This window comes from Glycine max, chromosome 5 (genome assembly GCF_000004515.6).
Source record: "Glycine max cultivar Williams 82 chromosome 5, Glycine_max_v4.0, whole genome shotgun sequence".
Classification (NCBI taxonomy): Eukaryota; Viridiplantae; Streptophyta; class Magnoliopsida; order Fabales; family Fabaceae; genus Glycine; species Glycine max.
The window spans coordinates 38,046,323-38,063,426 of record NC_038241.2 but is presented as its reverse complement, the minus strand read 5'-3'; the positions used below and the strand labels follow the sequence as shown (position 1 = coordinate 38,063,426).

Below are 17,104 nucleotides of genomic sequence, written 5' to 3'. Positions count from 1 at the left end.
TACTTTTTTATTTTGGTTTCCCAGAGAATCACGTCATAAACGTGAACCCTTATCGTTGAAATTAGTTCTTTTAGTTAGGCCGAATCCGTTAGTCAGATTTCTCATTTTGTACATGTTTAAAATGAATGATAAATGAACAAAACACCTATTTTAAGAATTTCTTAATAATAATTAAACTAATTACTAAAGCTTTTATAATTAGTTTAATTATTATTTTTATACTTTTCTTCCTTTAAAAACATAAATTATTTTAATTAAAATTTATAAAACAAAGAAGAGAAAATACAACTTAAAAAATTTAATATTGGCCAAATTATCATTTAATGGATTGAAATTATTTAATATTTATTTTGAACATACACAAGATTCAATAAAGATTTAAAAATATTTCAATCTACTTAATTCACAAAAGACATGTTAAAATTATTTATTTTGACATATTGACAATCGAGATTGAAAATCCATGTTAATTATCAATTTGTATGATGAACATTGGAGATCACATATTTTTAAGAATTAATTTTACGTCACAAATTATTGAAATTACTTTTATTTTTTTTATAAATACCACATGCAAACACTCCTTCGATTATATTGTTTTACTCTTCTACTAAAATCTATTGAATTATATTCTTGTAATTAGGTTTTACTTAAGGTTTATGAGACTCAATTTAAAATTATTGAAATAAAAAAGTATAATTGATCATCTTAGATTTGTTGTTGGGGTTCTTATTTACATGGTCCCCTCTACCATGAATAGTAATGGTAGTTCAAGCTTTAATTTTGTATTAATTGTCATGATTGGTATCTCATTACTCTTAGATGATTGATATGACTATCAATACTAAAGATGTGGGTGAGTAAGTAGTTGAAAGTCAACCATTAAGGGATCAGTGTTAAATTGATGGAAGGATTGACATTCGATCAGAGAGATACATAATTTATGATTCTTGAGTGCATAACCACATAGATATTTGAAGTAATAAGGTCAATCAGATATTTGATCAAAGAAATACACGACCTTGAGTTTTGAGTGTGAAGCACGAAAAAATTTAAAGTAGTAAAATTGATAGACATATGATCAAATACATCAATATATAACTCCTCACCCTTGAGTCCATAAGCACAAAAAAGTTTAAAATAATAAGATTGAGAGACATATTACCAAATAAGCACAAAATTCATATTAAATTAAGTATTAAAGTATATTTTTCTTTTCTTTTCACTCTCTCTAGGTGTATAATATGATTTGGGTGTTAAAATATATTTATTCTAATTAATTTGACAGGAAAAAACTAGACTTTAAGATTTTTATCTCTACATAACTTGGCATATTTTCCATTTTTTTAGGACTAAAATAACAATTCACTTAAAATATTATTACTCTTAAAATAAGGACAGATCGAGAAATGGCCGGACAATCCGTACGTGTAGGTTTGGACTAAGAAGACAAAATTGACTAGTTTTTATTTATTTTAGTTTCAGTATTATAGTGCCGTGTTCAACTGCGAGTCTCTGCGATTTTGTTATGTACTGACTCTACTAGATCGGACGGTTAGAATTTGGATAAAGAAAAAATAAAATAAAGCATATCCGTAGGATGCTGAGTGATAGTTAGTGTGATACTAATCTGACCATGACTGCATTAATTGTTTTCTTCGTCATCATTCATTAGGTTGTTGTCTTCTTCTAATTATAATTGAGATTTTATTTAATCCCCAACTAACCGCAGCGTACAAGAAAAAGAATTAAAAAGAAAAATCCAAAAGAAAAGATAATGTTGATTCGCATAATTTAATTTTATTATTACAAAATGAAAGCAAAATATTAACTAAACGATAAAGTACATCTCCATCGTAACTTTTATTTATTGTTGTAAAAAAGCGCAACCACTAGTTAGCCACTTAGCTACAAAGCACTCCATTCATGTTTAGTGGGTATCTTCTTAATTATTTTTACGTTAAAAGCGGCAAATGACGCAAATTTAGAACTACTCTTTACAGCTTTTACTAAATAAGCGGGATTTAAGTAAATTTTTAGCCATCTATTAGTTTTCAATTTTAAGTAAATTTTATCAACCTTAAATTAATTTCAAGTCCATATCATGAGTAGTAGTCCCTACAATTCCGGAACTGTTTTGATTCCGTATCACGTACACAACATACATACGGATACAATACTACAACAACAAGTTATTATCTCTTTTATTATTACAATTTTACAACCCTATTTATTTGTTTTTTCTATATAAAAAAGAAAAACCACATTACCTACCCTTGTGAGGGAGCACCTATAATACTAGGGTTCCTTTGCTTTGCTCTCTCAGTTTGCAAGAAAGGAGATGAAGGTGAAGAAGGGTTGGCTCGCGGTTCAAGTGGAAGAAGAAGGTGGCGGTGGAGGGTCTCAAAGATTTGTGATCCCAATTTCGTATCTTTATCACCCTCTCTTCAAGCACCTTTTGGATAAGGCTTATGAGGTTTATGGCTACCACACCGAGGGTCCTCTCAAACTGCCATGTTCAGTCGATGACTTTCTTCATCTCCGATGGAGAATCGAGAAAGAATCCACTACCCATCACCACCACCAACATCATCATCATCACCATCATCGCCAACTTCCTCACGCCTTGTATTTCCATGCTTGTTAATTCTAGCTCACTTTTATACTCTTTCTTTCTTTTTCTTGCTTTTGCTTGTGCTTCTTTCTTTTCTGCCAAGCTTCACCTTTACCTCTTTTTTTCTTTCAAGAAATAGAGGAAAACATAAAAAGAAAGAAAGATTGACACCGCTCTGTAACTACACACTTGGAGAGAAATATTACCATGCTTTAGAGAAGTCTTTGTCTATGTGATTTTGCTTATTTGGAGGATTGGATCGATATGTTTATCTCTTTAAATTTTCTCTCATTTTTCCAAGTTTTCTTGAATTTGAAGAGAGCCCAGAATTAATGTGGTTCATGTTTATCTACTGTACGTACAGCATAAATTCGATCGAACTTCTTAGAAAAAGAAAAAAATCTAGCCGAGTGATATACTGTATATACGTGCACGTAAGGGGTACAATTAATTTTCAATTGGCGATTACGTATTTAATTAGCATCAGCATGCGTTGTCGATCCAAGACAAGAGCAAGACAATTAATAGGCATGATTGTTTGAGGTGTTTATGCGTAGGATATGAGTTTAATTTTAACCAAAATATATATTAACTAACTTCATTTTTTATTTTTGTTATGATGAGCTTAATTTAAAATGCACTTTCGTATCAATACAATTTTATTTTTATTTAATTGCAATTAAATTTGATTGAGTTACGTTTACAATTCTTTAAATATATAATTAAGTTCATCAATTAGGTTATTATTTGTAGACTAGCTATGGATGTGTTGGATTAGTCATCACTTAGCTTATAGCTCATTTGATTAACTTACAGGTTTTAAATTCATCTAAAAAGGAGATATTTAGTAATCAAGTTCTCATTTGTTTATAACACCTTTGCAATTGCTATTAAAAATAATGTATGAAATGTTGATTTTTAGCTATATCGAATAATATTATGTGATTTTTGTAATCGATCTTATATAATGAAATAAAACTTTGTTGTTGTTAATTTTGTGATCAATTGATGACAACTAATCCGTGCATGGAATCACGAAGAAAACAAGTGATGCCATGATTGGATTATAGTTTGTAAAAATCATAGTTTGGTCATAGAATTTTTCTTAACTTTTACTAATAAATCATGATTTAAATTTAAAATTATGTTCAATCATAATTTAATTATATATTTTTCAAACATATTATTTATGTATGAAACTCAGTTAATTAGACTTGCATGTCCCATGATGGAAATTGAATAGTGTAAATTATATTTAAACATGTTAACAGATGATTTTTTAAGTATTAGGGACGAAACTTAGTGGTTAACAATCTTAGTAAATGAGATTTGATATAATTATTTTTTCAATAAAAACAAGAATTATTTAAATAAAAATATATAACCTCAGTTATGCAGATTATTATGATCATAATTTATTTCACTTATACATATACTTTTGGTGTAATGGTTTGGTGGATGCACACTAACTAATTGTTCCATGTTTATGGTCCCGGACCAACATAGTATTTTACTTTTTAGAAACAAATTTTCTTTTGACAACATTTCCACTTGGTGATAAACTGATAATATAAAGATTAAAGTTAATGGACCATTGAAAAGCTAGATCGACAGGTTTGGCAGCGAGTGGTGGTCGAATTCACAATAGCAAAGGTCTCTTTTTTGGTGGATTATTCTACAACTTAGGGATATGCTCTTTTGTTAAAGCAAAATTTTGTGGCCTTGCGTTGAGTCTCTGTCTGGCTCCTACTCAAAAGTTGTAATTCATTTGGTGAGAAGAGGGACGATGATCCCATCAATGTCCCAACTTCTCATTTCGAACATGTGTCTCTTGTATGTATGCTTATTGGGCGTGTCAACCCCATATTATTTATAAAGAAAGACTTTTTTTTTTTTTTTTTTTAATGTTGAGTTGAGTAAATTTGGCTACTCATTTTCGAATCTGTGATCCTAGAATTAGAGAGAACAAAAAACAATCTTCGTCACTAATTCATTGATTTCACGTAGTCTTCTATTTGTTTGTAAAAAATGAGAGAAGAGAGAATTTTTTGAAATTTGAATCAAAGAAAAATTAAAATACGAAAAAATGAATTTTGGTTTTTAAAAATGATTTTCTTTCTCTCCTTTCCTCTGTTTTTTTTTTAAAAAAAACAAACAAAAAACATCATTATTTATTTTCTTTCTTGTAGAAAAGAATAATGATCTTTATGTTTATTCGAGTGTGAATAAAGAGAAAGGGTAAGAGAAGATATGGAATGAAGATTTTTTTCACTGAGAGTATTTTTTTTTAAAGGTTTAGGAAATAGAATTTTTTTTTTTTGGTATTACATGTAAAAAAAAAATCCTTCTAAATTGCCAAGACCCGGGGAGGGGGGGAGGGAGATGTTGGGTTGCTTAATTTTGTGTTTATTTTTCTAAAATTAAATAAATTTTATAATATTAATACTAATAAATACTTTTATATTAAAAATGATTTTTTTTGTATTAGATTTAATATTTTTAATTGGTAGGAAAATCTTTTTGAACTATTTATTTATTATCTATTTCTGTTCACTTTTGACTCATTCATATAAGTAAAGAGGAATTTTTCTACTCCATTCTTTATTATTTGCATCCATTCAAGTAACATATTTTTAAATTTATTTTCTCCTTTTTATATTTTATTTTAATTCAAAGAGCCTAAGTAAAATGAAATGGGAAGAAAACCATAGAAATAAGAATGGACGATGGGCCAGTATTATTTTCGTTCATTAGCTGGGTGATCTCATAAGCCACGTTGGGCTAGAATATTTAAGAAAAGAAAAGTTGAGACTGAGTCTAGATTATGGGCTAACTCGCCCATGGATGCTGTTTCAGGTTCACCTTAATATATTTTTATTTCAAGTTATGGGCTAGAATATTTTTATATTTTGGAACATTAAGATAGATATGTATTATATGATATATCTTCAAGTTTTTTAAAGAAAAATCTCGCTTCAAAATTATTTTTAGACATATTTTCAACATTATTCCCGTCAATTTCATATGTATAAAGAAGTAGACAAAAATTAGGGAAAGGGAAGGTGATTTTATTTGCTCCATTTGTTCTTTATTTTATGTTAGTTTTGACTAAATCATAAAGATTTAAAAAGTTGATTTAAATGAGTTAATTTGAATTTCTAAAAATGATATAAATTTTCTAAAGTTATCCTAAAAAAATAATTTTTACATTAATAGTAAATTAAATAATATTTCTCTATGCTTAATTTTATTTTTATTTTTTTAAAAAGAAGGTACATTACATTATATCTTTCACAAAATAAATAAAAATATTTATAATATTATATACTGAAAAATAATATATATTAAAATTGTCCAAGGCATTATTATTATTATTATATATAATAAAACAGTAGACATTATTATTATTATATATTAAAATAGTATAATATATTATTTGTTTCTTATTTTTTTTTCTCTTGATTCTTTATAAAAAATTTACTATTCTTTAAAGCTTTTAATAATGAAATCATTTTTAAAATTAATAATATTTATAGTCGTTGATTATAAGTAAAATTTTACTACCATTTTAATATAAACTCTACTTCAAAGGGTTATAAATATCCATCCAATTTTTTTCGAGTGTGCTTTTTATCTTTTTTTTCATTATTATAATATCATTTTTTCATGCTTTATTTTTATTTTTATGTATGAAAAATGATACTTGAATGTGTTATTGATCATAGTCAAAATTGAGAATTTAACTCTTCGAAAAGGCATAAGGTAAATCTATATTCATAATTGATAAAAATTAATCTATTTAAATTTTTATTTTTAGTGTTATTTATGTTTATATTTTGATGTTATGTCTAACTGTTTATTTGAATGATTTTTGCGAGGTTGAATAAATATTTGAATCAATATCATGATTTTATTACAAAGTTCTTATATAAATTATTTATCTAATATATTTTGTGAGAGTGAATAGTAGAAATTGGAGACCATGTTTGATTAGATATATCATCTTAGTTTTTTTTTTCTTTTATCATTATTTTTTTCTTTGTAAGTATCACTCACATTATTTTTCTTTTTTCTTCATTTTATTGTTATGTCATTATATGTTTTGATTTAATGTCATTTCTTTTATTCTTCTTTTTTATGTATGAAATGATACTTTGAACTGTGTTATCTATCAAAGTCAAAATCAAAATTTAACTTTTTTTAGATTAGTAAGATATAATGTGAATCTACATTCATCATTGATAAAAAATAAATTTGCTTATATTTTTATTTTTAGTATTTTTTATATTTATATTTTGATTTTAGGTCCAATTATTTCTTTAAATAATTTTTATGAAATTGAATAAACATTTGAATCAATATCATGCTTTTATTAAAAAGTTGTTCTTACATAAATTATCGTTCTCTTTGTCTTTCATTATTTGTTCTTTTTTCCTTGCAAGAATCACTTTTATTTTTTCTTCTTCTTCTTCATTTTAGTGTTTTGTTATTATAATTTTTAATTATTATTACTGTTCAGGTTTTTTTATATATACTTCATATTTTTTCTTTTATAACTATTATATTAGAAATCTTACTTTTATATTATATTTGTTCAACAACACATGAAGAGATTCTATTATCGTAACATTTTTTTTTGTCAATCATATTTTAAATAATTTTATTATAAATGCTTATTTTTCTTACTCAAATCAATTATGGAAGGATATGAATAATAAATTTTTCTTATGATTAGAATTATAAAGATTCCTGTCAAATAGATGATTGGTTGTTTGATAGAATGATAGAAAGATGGAAGCGAGACAGAGAGGTAGTATTATTCGAACAAGACAAAATACTCCCATGCAGAAAGATTACTGTACAAATCTTCATTTTCAAGTAATCAATTGTTCAATACTCCTATCTCATCTCAATTTAATTTCAGAGGCAAAGTTGGTGCCTTCATTGTCAAACCTTAAGCCCAAATTCATTTGAGGGATTGCATTAGAGGTATAAAGTATACACATAGACTTGGACTAAATATATATCTTAAGCTTTCAAGATGATTCATTGCTTGATAATTTTTATCCAAAAACTTAGTCTATTACATCCGGAGTTTAACTATCAATGTTTTATATATTAGTTCTCCGTAGTATGTTCTCAGATTTTGTTTCTATTTTCACCAAAGTGAGGAATACTTTTCTTGAGGGATAAAGGGAGGAGGGTCTGGTAGACTTGGTCATGACCATGAGCCAATCATTCCATGACTCTTTACAACTAAGATGTTGTGTGCCTTTCTCCCCACTCTTTTACAATATTTGGCCGCATTAATTGATATTTTTATGCTTTATTTCTAATTTTGTTCATCTAACAAGTAACAACATGAAAGATGGGAATCAAGAATTATAGAGTGCATACCGATACCATTAGAAGGATTGTCATAGGTCATGCCAATTATATAAAATCGGAGCATATAATTAGCTTGTGTTTATCCCCTAAGAAATAAAACAAGATGATGAAATTTTTTTGCTCTATGTATTAGTTCAAGAGAAATAAATATAGAATCAATGGTAATAGATTCTTGGGCAAGAAAGCTATTCTTTACAAGGGTGATAATTTCTATTATTAAATGGTTACTACAGCCTATTGTTCTATCAAGATGGTGCCCAATTTCTTACCAAAAGGACTCAAAACATTCTGATCTCATTCTCTTCCGTCATTGATTATTTTCCATCATGATTTAATATAATATCAATTTATATATTTACTTGTACTTGACTTTTCAAGCATGACAAAAGCACAAACTGAAATATCAAAAAAAGAGGATAAAAATGCCTTTAATTGCTACTGATGAATCCTATTCGTAGACATGAAGCTTATAACTTTAAGTTTCCATTTTGCACTCAAAATGTGTCTGCAAAACTCCTAAGTATGAATATGTGTTTGGGTAAACAACTGATTTAAGTGCTTGATCAATAAGCTCTTATCACATGAGCTTATGTCATAAATTTGACCATAGAAGTTATTGAAATAAGCCAAATAGAGTTTATAGGAGTCATAAGCCTAAATAAGGTCCTCAAAAGTTCTTCTGAACACTTAATTAGTTTTTAAGAAAATTGAATGGACAAGCATGGTGTCTATATTTGGTATACTTAATCATGAAGTGAGAATGCCCCAAGGTTTATGGAGGAGATGTGCTGTTGAAGTTGAATTGAATGCCTCTTTGCTTCTAATTTAAGGAAGATCTATTGTCTTCAAGCTTTTAACTATTACCTAGGCTGTTTGGGATTTTGGGTGTAAGATTTGATTAAGCATATTGCTGCTTAGTTGCTAAAGTTGGCTTGGACTAATAGTACTTGAACTTATGTATATGTGTTCTCTTTTTGCTCATCCCTTGGTTGCCCTTCATTGGGAATTCACCTGTGGTATGTGTTCTTCATTTCATGTAAATGTTGCGGGAAATGATTCTGTTTTTAAATATTCGGTGAAATAGATATTTGTATACTGCTATGTTGAACTGATAGCAATTATTTTTCTCTACACCATCTACTGCTTCTATTGACTAATTCATCAATAAAAACATTCAACACTTGGAGCTTGGAGGAGATGAATAATGCAACAACTGTCCTTGATTAGTAAACTTTCTTAGTCAGAATTGCATGTGTTGCCTATCACCTGTGTCATGAAAGGCAGAGTTAATCAGTTTCTGAACTTAACCTTGTGCTGATTTAGTGATTATTACATTATTTTGGTTATTTCATTTATTTTCTCTTTGTAACTGAATGCTGGTATTATGATTCTTATTTATTTTTTTCCAGTTTCTCCTTAGATGTCATGCATCTACCTGATAAACTCCATGGTTAATTGTTGAAGTATTCTGTTTGTCAGGTTTGTAATGATGCATATCCTTTGCAGTAGAGTTGTTGAAGATATGATTGTTTAAGTAAATGAGTTCACAAATGCTTTACAATATCCATCAAGCTAATGTCTGGATATGCATATGCATTTACGTAAGACTTACTGCCTCTGTGGTGCCTTGTAGAAAGCTAAAAGTGTCCTATCAAAAAGCCCAAAAAAGGAAGAAAGCCATAAAGATAGGGTTTTCCACGATTGAGTAGTAACTCCTGGGCACTGCTAGCTTAAGTTGAAGCAAATTGAGATGGACTGATGAAGTCTCCACTAACAAAAACTAATAATATTAGCAACTAATAGTTGTCATAAAAAAAAAGGAAGTTAACGGCCTAATGCCCTAACAAACATTTGGCTGACAGAAAAAATTGTTACACATAGTTATGTAGTACTAGATCTGAGGGAAATTCTTATCTGAGTAAAGTTGGGGATGTTTTTGTTCTATGTCCCATCTTTAGCTATTTTAAATTAACATGTAGGATAGCTTAACTTAGTGCACATGCCATGAAAATCTGCTCTTCATTTTCGTTCCTTGTTTTACCATTTTTGTGGTATTTTGCCTACAATTCTGTTTATGAATCCTGTTGTTCGTGTGTGTAGAGTTTTATTTTATTTGATCACGTATTCTTATATACACATTTTTTTTATTTATCGAATCACTTATCACACATGTCAATTTCTCACCCTACCTATTTTTTTTACTCTCTCTGTCTCTCTTACACCCCAAAAGGGAGCTAGTTGTGCTTTGTGTTTTGCCAAGTTACACACATAAAGCAAATGCCATTTGTCATTCGCTTTGTTCCCCGAAAAGTTAACCAGGTGGTTCTAGTAAATTGTAGTAGTAGGTGCAATTATATGAACCTTTATCTTGTTAATTGTCACCCTACGTCCTGATGCTGAATGTGTGTATGGATATTGTCATTGATGTAATGATGTCTTGTTTTGCAATTCTCTACTGAAGAGCCTGCCTATGCATCAAGATGAAGAAGCATTTAGGAATGCCAGAAACATGGTACGGCAGTGGGCTCATTTTCAATATGAAAAAAATTCGGACAAAAAGATGTGAGGGAATATTAATAAGGCGTGACATAGGGTCAGAGAAATTAAAACAGATACTAGTATCGTTTATTTCTACCCACAAGACCTACCATGCATTTATTAAAAGGAAAAATAGAAATGTGATTTGATCAACATGAAAATGGCATTACAGTGGTCCTGTAATTCAGCTTTCTTTTGTAGCCATTAATAAGTTCGATCCTTTGTGAGAATTAATGCAATGAAGAATTAAAAACATACTAGTAAAGCTTAACTGTTGGGATGTGAAAAAGAAAATGGTTTTGAATTTGGAAGTTGAAAGAAACATCTTTGGATTCCCCCGCGCTTGACATGCACAGATCTAGATATATAAAGTCGACGGTAATAAATGTCTGCGCTGATTAGTCAAAACATTGGGACATAGCTTTCCTGTTGAGCTTATGGCTCGAGAATTGAGACTCGATACCTCATCCACTCACTCCCACCGTTTTTAAAAACAACAACCTCATCCCTTCCTCTTAATTTCTTACTTATAGATACTCTCTCTAATCACTGTGTTGCCCAAGACTTCTAATTAATCTAGTACTTAAAAGCTTCTTTCATAAATGAGTTCATTTTATATTATTTTAAAAATATGAGTAGCTAGTTTAACTAGTAATTTTATCTATCTTGTAGCTTTTAACTATCTTATCCATTGATTTTGTCAAAGACACCCAGTATCTATCTGTCAATGTTAATTTCCTGTTTTATTCTTGAGAGATACTACTAGTATTGTACAATGTTTCTACATGAGCTGCGGGTCTTAAAAGCGTCAACTTGACAGTATGTGATTCTAGTTTGTTCATTCTTGTGTTTTATTTCTCTGAGTTATTAATTAGTGTATAGTTTGTTCACATACTAATCATGATGCACTTTTACTTAAGTTGAGTATTTTATCCCTCTTATTATAATTATCGTGAAGGAATAAAAATAATTATTATTTTAATTTTTTGAAGTAACATTAAGTATTTTTTTTATTATATTTTTTATTATATTAATGATGAATAAAAAAGTTTATAATAATATAATTTTATTATTATTATTATTTATCTAGGTAAAATAACGTAATAAAATAATTAGTTTGAAAGCAAGGAAGTATTTATTATATTTTTGTTAATAATGTGATAATAGGAAGTGAGATTGATGTGCAGTGGAGGGGACATGCAGGTGATATGTATATTAGGGGAGGGCCCGAGAAATGCGCAATAGAGGGTCGCGGAGCTACAGGGTGTTGAAGATGCCTTAGCAATAATAAGATAGTGATGAGCCCATAATTGAATTGAAAAGGGTGGTCCCTACTTGAACAAGAACAGTAACAGGAACCAAACCTATCTGGTCACCATTGCTGGTCCCCCACGTGACCCAAGTCTTCAATTCACACCACGTGCTCTTGTCCCCTCCCCACGGGTCCCACACCCCCGCCGTACCAACCATCATTTATTGCTATCACATGCCCATGCCTGCAGCGTACCATGCTCGGAGAATCTCACCCGTCCATTCCACGCACACCGCTTTGACTCCCTATTTCCTATAAATAAATAAATCATTTTCTTTTTTCACTTCTTCTCCTCGCCCTTCATTTTAAATTAAACAATTCAATTACTCTAAATGTAGTATTTATTAAAGATAAATAAATTATTAATATTTTCGTAATTTTAAGCTAAAATATTCGAAAAATAATAACATCCCACAATACTCTTATTATTAACACGTAAATAACTGTTACGATATTAGTATTTCAGTTTAATTAATATTGTAAAAAGAAAAAATCATTGTATAAAAAGAAAAGATTTGACTTAATAATTTTATTCCTAAAATATATGATTAAAGAATAGGTTAAATCCTTAGATAAATTTTAGTATTTCAAGAAATTAATTTTTAACTCTCGAGTTAAGAAATAACAAATTTATTAAAAAAAAAGTGACTTGATGAGTAACTTCTCTTAGTAATAGCCTCTAATGCCTAAAAGGACTAATTAATAAATAGCAATTGGTAGAATTGTCTGCAATATGGGTCTTGAGGATAATATTCCAGACGTTTTTATACAGATAGTTTTATTGTGTAATTGATTTCCTATTCAATATCTCTTTGTTCTAGTATTTTTAATTTAAAAAAGAAGAAAAAAGTATTTTGATTGAAAAAGTAGTAGGAAGAAAGGAGGAGTGTGTTTGGTGTTGGAGAGGTCCACGTGAAGAGGTGCTGGTGTGTCTTGTAGTCATACTCATAATATAATGGTGATAGGTGAAACAAGTGTTTTTGGTTTGGGGTGTTGTTGTTGTGCTCCTCCTCGTTACTCAGCTTCTCCCCATCCTACGCTCCCGCTGACACCGACATGTCCGGTCTCCCTTCTAGCCCTCCGATCCTCATAAGCAACGGCTCTGATTCACCCATTCCCTATTCGCCGTCTTTCCCATGACGTCTTTCACGCAACACACACTTCAGTCTTCACGCTCCCACTCATACCCCATTCATTTATTATCGGTATAAATAAAAAATATCACAAAAAAAAGTAGTGTCTTTACCAACTGCATGCATGAGAATTGAAGTTTGAAGCACCGTTGAGTGTGTGTGGTGTCTTAAAAATTAATTTTAGGGTACTCCTCGTATATATATTTATTCCTCCCATTTCAAATATAAAAAAATATCATAGTAACTAAAAAAATTAATTAATCATATTTATTTATATTAATTTTAATCAAAAAATGTTTTTTTTCGTTCTTAGTGATAAAGATCTTTCTATTATTCACATTTCTCAACAAGAATTCTTAATTAATTACATTAAATTTATCAATTATTTATATTATTATTTTTTTTTATCTTTTTATCTACTTAACTATTTCTCATAAATATTTGGAGAGAATATGATTAAGATAGGATATGGAGATAAAAAATAATTAATGTATCTAGAAATTAAAAAAAAATTATAAAAAGAACAAACAAATTTTTAAGAGTCTTATAATCAAGGACGGAAGAAATAATTTTTTTAATTTATCTTTCATTGGAACTTTTGGAACTTGATATCAAGTCATTGAAATTAACATCTTAACTAAATAAAAATTATTTTAAAAATAATAATATTAAATAAGATAAAATTAATTGAAGTTTTATTATATTTAATAAAAAATTCTTATATTTGAGAAAGAAAAAAAGAGAGAGAGTATATAAGCCGTCCTATTTTCCTCTTTTATTCACTTAGATGGTGAGACAAAAGTTCTATGCCATACGGTTCCACAGCTTCAACTTACTTTTCTAATGCTACATAACTGGTCCTTTTGGTGCAGGAGTGCAAGTAAATTACTATCTCTTCTCTAAGTTATAACGCGTGGTCCACTCATCGATCTTTATACCAATACGTAACTCTATCTAGCTACTTTCTTGTGCTTAACTAAGATATATACTACTTTCAAATCTAAAACGGCCATGACTTATCAGATCAATTAGTAAGACAAAAATTTAAAAGCAGAACATATATCATATCATTGAATGAATTACATAAAATTGGTGTACCTAGTCAAGCTACCTAGCTATAGTCATACGGCTATACTATTTGTGAACTTCTATGGCTTTGGATCCTTGCATTAGTAAATAGTAATAATATCACTATGCTTTAGAAGTATTATGTCATAAATTTAACTAATGTTGTAGTAGTAAATAATGTTTACTAACATTTTTAATTAGCTTGATTTTTTTTTGTTATATTCAAGACCAGGAAAAATGTCATAAATTTAACTAACAAACTTGTTGGAATAAGCTAAAAAAAACTTATTTTAATCAATTATACTGATAGAGTTATTGAAGTATGTCATTTTACTTTTTTATCCATCATAAAAAAGTAAAAAAATTTAAAATAACTCTTATATCTTATTTAATTAATTAAATTAGACTCTTTACAAAAATCACTTCACTTGAATTGACGTTTCCATTATCAGCTGAATTCAAGTATATTGTGTAATCACGTGTCTCTTATATGGCTCAATTGGCGTAAATGGTGCAGTCTAAGTTTATAAAATTTAGATTTTTCCCTGAAGACAGGACTATGGATCGAGCTTGGAAAATGTTTACCTATTTATCGATAACATAATCAGGTCACATGAATTGAGAATTCTTTTATAGGCAATCCGCATAAAATGTGCAGCTTAATTTGTTCTTCACTTGAGATTTTCGACGAACATATAATATATGATTAAAAATGTTGCTTCCTTGGGTAACAAATAGTCTTAAAAAAAACTTACTAAGTCACGGAATTTACAGTAGGTTAGATGTTCGAATATTAAAAAATAAATATTTGTAAGAAGGAGTGACGTGAATACTTTTTTACATAAAGATTAGTCTTGCACACATTAAAAAAAACTTGATAACACAACTAATAATATATTTTCGATCAAAATAATGGCGTTACCTTATACGTAGGAAAGAAATAGTAAAAATTCAAGCACGAGTAATAACGTAAAATAATGTGGGAAAATACATATTACAACTCACCCAGTGGATCGTTAGTTTCTTGAAACTGTAAAATGAGATGACCTATAAGAAGCTAGACATTAGACATGACACTGGTTGAGTCAGACGTGTATATCTGGCCCTATTTATGATAGTTTTTATCTGCCCCACATGAAATTCTAATGGTATTTAGGTACCGTAAATAGACTAACTAATTGTATGCTGCTCATTAACCCATTTCTTTGCAAATTTAAAAGATAAAATATTAACTCTCTTCCGCCCACGTCTTTTCTCTAGTTAAATTATTACGTACAATTAATATAGTATATTTTACTTATTTTTACATATACTTCTCTCACATGCCATTGCAAACATTCTTATGCAAGACGACGCATCTGTATATGAGCATGTCATCACACCTATCAATCTTTTATTTTTCTAGCATGCTAACCCGCACATACATACAATACGTATTTATTAACGTCCTTTATGTGGCTGCCAATGGATGGAGTTAAATGTGACAATAAAGCACGGTATACAAAGCCATTTATTAGAAACATTTTAAGCTAATCGCTCAGGCTATTAGTAAAATAAAATGCTTTTATATAATATGTAAACTACCTTTAATTCCAATACTATTTCAACAAAAATGGGGCGAATAAATAAATATAAAAGTAGTAGTACTTATAATGGGAGAATGAATGAGTTCTCAAAAAATATTCCTCCAATTGTTTTGCGAAAATAAAGTCATGCCTACTTAAATTTTTTATTAAATGTTACTTTTGATCCATTATAATTTAATATTATTTTATTTTGATACATTAAATTTTAAAAAAATTATTTAGATATTTTATATTTTCAAAAGTTTCATTTTAAGAATTTCTTCTATTTTTTATTGACAAACATTATTGTGTCATTAACTTTAAATTTTAAAATAATCAATTTAAAATAATAACAGCAAAAAATACTCCTATTTTTTTAAAATCTATCCAACCACCTATTTTTCTAACTTTCTTGATCTTCTTTTACAAACAACATAACCACAACATAAACAATTGTTAATGAATTGACAAGTATATCAATTCATTCCAAATAGTAAAGTTAAAATAGAATTTCGAGTATTATATCCATATGAATTTTGTTTGTACTTAGATAGATGAATATTTAATTAGTAAAAAAAATTAAAGAAAAATTATGAGAAAAACAATAATTTAAATTGGCAAAAAATTAAATCAAACAAGAGGAGATATTAAATAAAAATTTAAATTAATTAATTAAAGACATAAAAGATGAGAAAATCCAATATTATTGTTGAAGAAAATTTAGAAGATGAAAATGTTGAGAACTTAGCCTACCAGGATTATTGATGTAATGTTAATGATTTTTCTCTATTTATAATTATTTCAATTTACACAAGTATCTACTTGTATACTCTAACTTTGGTCATCCGCATGAAAGAGCCTAATTTTAAAATAGTAAATTACATTAAGAATAAAAATATATAACAGACTAGACAAATATCAACTTATTTCTAGTGATAACTTTATTTAGATATCCTTTGCTAGTTCTATTAGAAAATAATATTTCTCAACGCTACCCTTAAAACTTATCATGCAAATGGGTGATCAAACCACAAACAATAATATTAAGCACAGGAAAAAATAATACAAATGTAATATTCATAAATAGATAGGAAAAAAAATTACATCAAGAGTAGTTGGCAGTCAAGTTTCCAACAAATGGAGTTTAACCTCTCATTGTCATGGAGGCTTTACAATTGCACGAAGGGAATATTTAGTAAAAGGAAAAAAGATAAGAAATGGAATGAAGGAAAAGAATGACTCCTAATGATTGTTTCTCCTTCTTTTAGCCTTTACATTCTATAAAGAATTGTATCCTCTTGAATTTTTGGTGTGTCTTTTTCTTCTTTTCTCTTATTCTTTTATAGATGCAGATTAACAAACTTCTTGCGCTAAGTTTGTCTTTACTTTCATGAATTAATTTGTTTTCCTTGATTAGTCTGTTTTTCTTAAGTATTCTGCTTTCCTTAATTAATCTGTTTTCCTTAGTTAGCATTGCTTTCCTTAA

General features: G+C 28.6%; 1 protein-coding gene across 1 annotated transcript; it reads left to right on the top strand.

Moving 5' to 3' along the window:
- The first annotated feature begins 2,323 nt into the window (after window positions 1–2,323).
- On the top strand, window positions 2,324–2,830 carry LOC100306557 (putative SAUR-like auxin-responsive protein). The gene has a single exon (NM_001249773.2). It carries the CDS (start codon window positions 2,342–2,344, stop codon window positions 2,645–2,647), a length of 306 nt encoding a protein of 101 aa, NP_001236702.1. The 5' UTR covers window positions 2,324–2,341; the 3' UTR covers window positions 2,648–2,830.
- The last annotated feature ends 14,274 nt before the right edge of the window (window positions 2,831–17,104 follow it).